Raw genomic sequence first — 4,543 nt, forward strand, 5'->3', positions numbered from 1 at the left:
GGAGTGAGATGGGCAGAGAGAGAGAGAGAGATGGGATGGAGAGAGAGAGGGGGTGGGAGAGAGAGGGACGGAGAGGGGGAGAGAAAGTTAAAGGGGGGAGGGAGATGGGAGAGAGAGCGTGACGGAGGGAGGGGGAGAGAGAGAGAGTGTGCCGGAGGGAGGGGGAGAGAGAGAGAGTGTGACGGAGGGAGGGGGAGAGAGAGAGCGAGAGGGAGGGAGGGGGAGAGAGAGAGAGGGAGGGAGGGGGGAAAGAGAAAGAGAGAGAGCGAGACGGAGGGAGGGGGAGAGAGAGAGAGCGAGACAGAGGGAGGGGGAGAGAGAGAGAGAGCGAGACGGAGGGAGGGGGGGAGAGAGCGAGACGGAGGGAGGGAGAGAGCGAGCGAGACGGAGGGAGGGAGAGAGCGAGCGAGACGGAGGGAGGGAGAGAGCGAGCGAGACGGAGGGAGGGAGGGAGAGCGCGAGCGAGACAGAGGGAGGGAGAGAGAGAGCGAGACGGAGGGAGGGAGGGAGAGAGAGAGCGAGACGGAGGGAGGGAGGGAGAGAGAGCGAGACGGAGGGAGGGAGAGAGAGAGCGAGACGGAGGGAGGGAGAGAGAGAGCGAGACGGAGGGAGGGAGAGAGAGAGCGAGACAGAGGGAGGGAGGGATAGAGAGAGTGGGAGGGAGGGAGAGAGAGAGCGAGACGGAGGGAGGGGGAGAGAGAGAGTAAGACGGAGGGAGGGGGAGAGAGAGCGAGACGGAGGGAGGGGGAGAGAGACCGAGACGGAGGGAGGGGGAGAAAGAGAATAAGATGGAGGGAGAGGGAGAGAGAGAGAGAGCGAGACGGAGGGAGGGGGAGAGAGGGAGCGAGACGGAGGAACGATTTGCAGGGACACACAGTTGCAGAACGAACAGCACAGGAAGGGATCATTCAGCCCATTTAGCCCCATACTGGCTCTCTGGAAAATCTATCCAGTTAATCCCACACTCCCCCCTCTGCTCTCTCCGCCTCCCTCACCCCCACCCCCTGTATCCCTGTAAATTTTTCCCCTTCAGGTATTTCTCCAATTGCCCCTTTCGAGGGTCCCCCTGTTGAATCTGCTTCCACCGCCCTTTCAGGCAGCGTCTTCCAGATCACAACAACTCGCTGTGTGTGGGAAATAAACAATTCTCCTCATCTCCCCCTCTGCTCCCTTTCCCGATTCCCTCCGACCCGCGTCCCTCCGCTTCCCCACCCTCCTGCCACTGGAAACGCTTTCCCCTCGTTCCCTCGATCGGAAACCCTCCCCCTCGGGATTTCAAACACCTCGATTCAATCTCCTCGTTGACCTGCTCTGCTCCCAGGAGAAGTCCGGTCCCCACCACCACCCCCCCCCCCCACCCCTCCCGGTTTCTCCGCTACAGAGCGCGGCGGTCAGTCTAAGAGCAGATTTTGGAAATGGCGATTCCGTTTTGAAAGTAAGCAGCACCAGGTTTAGGTGCCACGAGCAGGAATCTGTGCGTTTCTCAGACACTGCAAGAGGGAGGGTTACCTGACTGTGATCTCTCGTTGCCTTGCTCCACAGTCCGGGATGAAGGTGGTGCCTGTCCTGGCAAATCTCGGACCCATAGACCTTAGGAAGATAACACCCAACCCCAACGAGGTAAGATATCTCCGTGACCTCCTCCAACACCCCTACCACCCTCCCTATCTCTGTAACATCCTCCAACCCCCCTACCACCCTCCCTATCTCCGTGACCTCCTCCAGCCCCTACACCCTCCCTATCTCCGTGACCTCCTCCAGCCCCTACACCCTCCCTATCTCCGTGACCTCCTCCAGTCCCTACAACCCTCCCTATCTCTGTAACCTCCTCCAGCCCCTACATCCCTCACTATCTCTGTAACCTCCTCCAGCCCCTACAACCCTCCCTATCTCTGTGACCTCCTCCAGTCCCTACAACCCTCCCTATCTCTGTAACCTCCTCCAGCCCCTACAACCCTCCCTATCTCTGTAACCTCCTCCAGCCCCTACATCCCTCCCTATCTCTGTAACCTCCTCCAGCCCCTACACCCTCCCTATCTCTGTAACCTCCTCCAGCCCCTACACCACTCCCTATCTCTGTAACCTCCTCCAGCCCCTACACCCCTCCCTATCTCTGTAAACTCCTCCAGCCCCTACAACCCTCCCTATCTCTGTAACCTCCTCCAGCCCCTACACCCCTATCTGTCACCTCCTCCAGCCCCTACAACCCTCCCTATCTCTGTAACCTCCTCCAGCCCCTACAACCCTCCCTATCTCTGTCACCTCCTCCAGCCCCTACAACCCTCCCTATCTCTGTCACCTCCTCCAGCCCCTACACCCTCCCTATCTCTGTAACCTCCTCCAGCCCCTACACCCTCCCTATCTCTGTAACCTCCTCCAGCCCCTACACCCTCCCTATCTCTGTAACCTCCTCCAGCCTCTACACCCCTCCCTATCTCTGTAACCTGCTCCAGTCCCCCACACCCTCCCTATCTCTGTAACCTCCTCCAGTCCCTACACCCCTCCCTATCACTGTAACCTGCACCAGTCCCCTACACCCTCCCTATCGCTGTAACCTCCTCCAGTCCCTACACCCCTCCCTATCTCTGTAACCTGCTCCAGTCCCCTACACCCTCCCTATCTCTGTAACTTCCTCCAGCCGCTACACCCCTCCCTATCTCCATAACCTCCTCCAGCCCCTAAGGCCCTCCCTATCTCTGTAACCTCCTCCAGCCCCTACAACCCTCCCTATCTCCGTAACCTCCTCCAGCCCCTACGACCCTCCCTATCTCTGTAACCTACTCCAGCCCCGGCAACCCTCCCTATCTTTGTAACCTCCTCCATCCCCTACAACCCTCCCTATCTCTGTAACCTCCTCCAGTCCCTACAACCCTCCCTATCTCGTTAACCTACTCCAGCCCCGGCAACCCTCCCTATCTTTGTAACCTCCTCCATCCCCTACAACCCTCCCTATCTCTGTAACCTCCTCCAGTCCCTACAACTCTCCCTATCTCTGTAACCTCCTCCAACCCCCCTACCACCCTCCCTATCTCTGTAACCTCCTCCAACCCCCCTTCCACCCTCCCTATCTGTGTAACCTCCTCCAACCCCCCACCACACTCCCCATCTCTGTAACCTCCCCCAAACCCCCTACCACCCTCCCTATCTCTGTAACCTCTGTGCTGTACCTGTCCTGGGAGTGTTTGATGATGTGTCTGTGTATAAAAATTTTACGATAACAGATGAGATTTAACCCTGAAAAGTGTGAGGTAATACACTTTGGAAGGAATAATTTGATAAGGAAGTATTCAATGAACAGCCTGACACTAGGAAGTTCTAAGGAACAAAGGGACCTTGGCGTGTGTGTCCATAGATCTCTGAAGACGGAGGGGCATGTTAGTGGGGTGGTGAAAAAGGCATATGGGACACTTGCCTTTATGAATCGAGGCATAGGTTACAAAAGTAGTGACGTCATGTTGGAGTTGTACAGAATCTTGGTGAGGCCACAGCTGGAGTACTGAGTGCAGTTCTGGTCACCACATTATAGGAAGGATGTGATTGTACTGGAGGGGGTGCAGAGGAGATTCACCAGGATGTTGCCTGGGATGAAACATTTAAGTTATGAAGAGAGGTTGGATAGACTTGGGTTGTTTTCGTTGGAGCAGAGAAGACTGAGGGGTGACCTGATCGAGGTGTACAAGATTATGAGGGGCACGGACAGGGTGGATAGGGAGCAGCTGCTCCCCCTTTAGTTGAAGGGTCAGTCACAAGGGGACATAAGTTCAAGGTGAGGGGCAGGAGGTTTGGGGGGGGGGATGTGAGGAGAAGCTTTTTTACCCAGAGGGCGGTGAGGGTCTGGAATGTGCTGCCTGGGAGGGTGGTGGAGGCGGGTTAGCCTCACATCCTTTAAAAAGTACCTGGCACCTCATAAAGTTCAAGGCGATGGGGGCAAGGGCCAGTCAATGGGGTTAGGGAGGTAGGTCAGGTGTTTCTCACGGCGTCGGCGCAGACTGGATGGGCCGAAGGGCCTCTTCAGTGCACCGTGGGATCCTGTGATAACCGCGCAGTGACCTGTGTTCCGTTGACCCGTTCAGGTGGAGGACGTGTTTGCCATCTCGCTGAGTCACTTCTTCCCCACGGAAAACCGGCGCTATACCACCTTCCGGCACCGCGAAGGCCAGCTCTACACGCTGCCCGTCTTTCCCAACGCCAAGTATAAAGTGTGGGGTCTGACTGCTGTGATGATTGACGGGCTGCTCGGCCTCCTCTTCCCCAGGGTCTACCGCAGCGCCACCCTGCGGGGAGTTCATCCGGGGATCGGTCGCTGATTCAGGACAGGCACCTGAAGGGTTGCGGGAGGGGTGGGCGGGGGAACCAGAACTTCAAACTCCATCAGTAAAGGTCAACAGCCCGAAATATTATCGATATGGCCCGGTATCTCTCATGGAGATATCTGTACACTGACTGGTGTCTCTCAATCCTCTCCCTCTCAGGAAGATATCTGTACACTGACTGGTGTCTCTCAGTCCCTCTCTCTCAGGGAGATATCTGTACACTGACTGGT

At 57.0% G+C, this 4,543-nt stretch overlaps 1 protein-coding gene across 1 annotated transcript in view; it reads left to right on the top strand.

Moving 5' to 3' along the window:
- The window catches only part of nudt8 (nudix (nucleoside diphosphate linked moiety X)-type motif 8), a gene marked incomplete at its 5' end in the record, with an annotated part of 47,359 nt that extends 42,816 nt beyond the window's left edge, over nucleotides 1-4,543 (top strand). The window contains 2 exons of the mRNA XM_041201182.1: nucleotides 1,543-1,620; nucleotides 4,074-4,543. Coding sequence (XP_041057116.1) covers nucleotides 1,543-1,620; nucleotides 4,074-4,307 — 312 coding nt within the window. The remainder of the gene's footprint in view (nucleotides 1-1,542; nucleotides 1,621-4,073) is intronic.

Source organism: Carcharodon carcharias, chromosome 12 (assembly GCF_017639515.1).
Source record: "Carcharodon carcharias isolate sCarCar2 chromosome 12, sCarCar2.pri, whole genome shotgun sequence".
Taxonomy (NCBI): Eukaryota; Metazoa; Chordata; class Chondrichthyes; order Lamniformes; family Lamnidae; genus Carcharodon; species Carcharodon carcharias.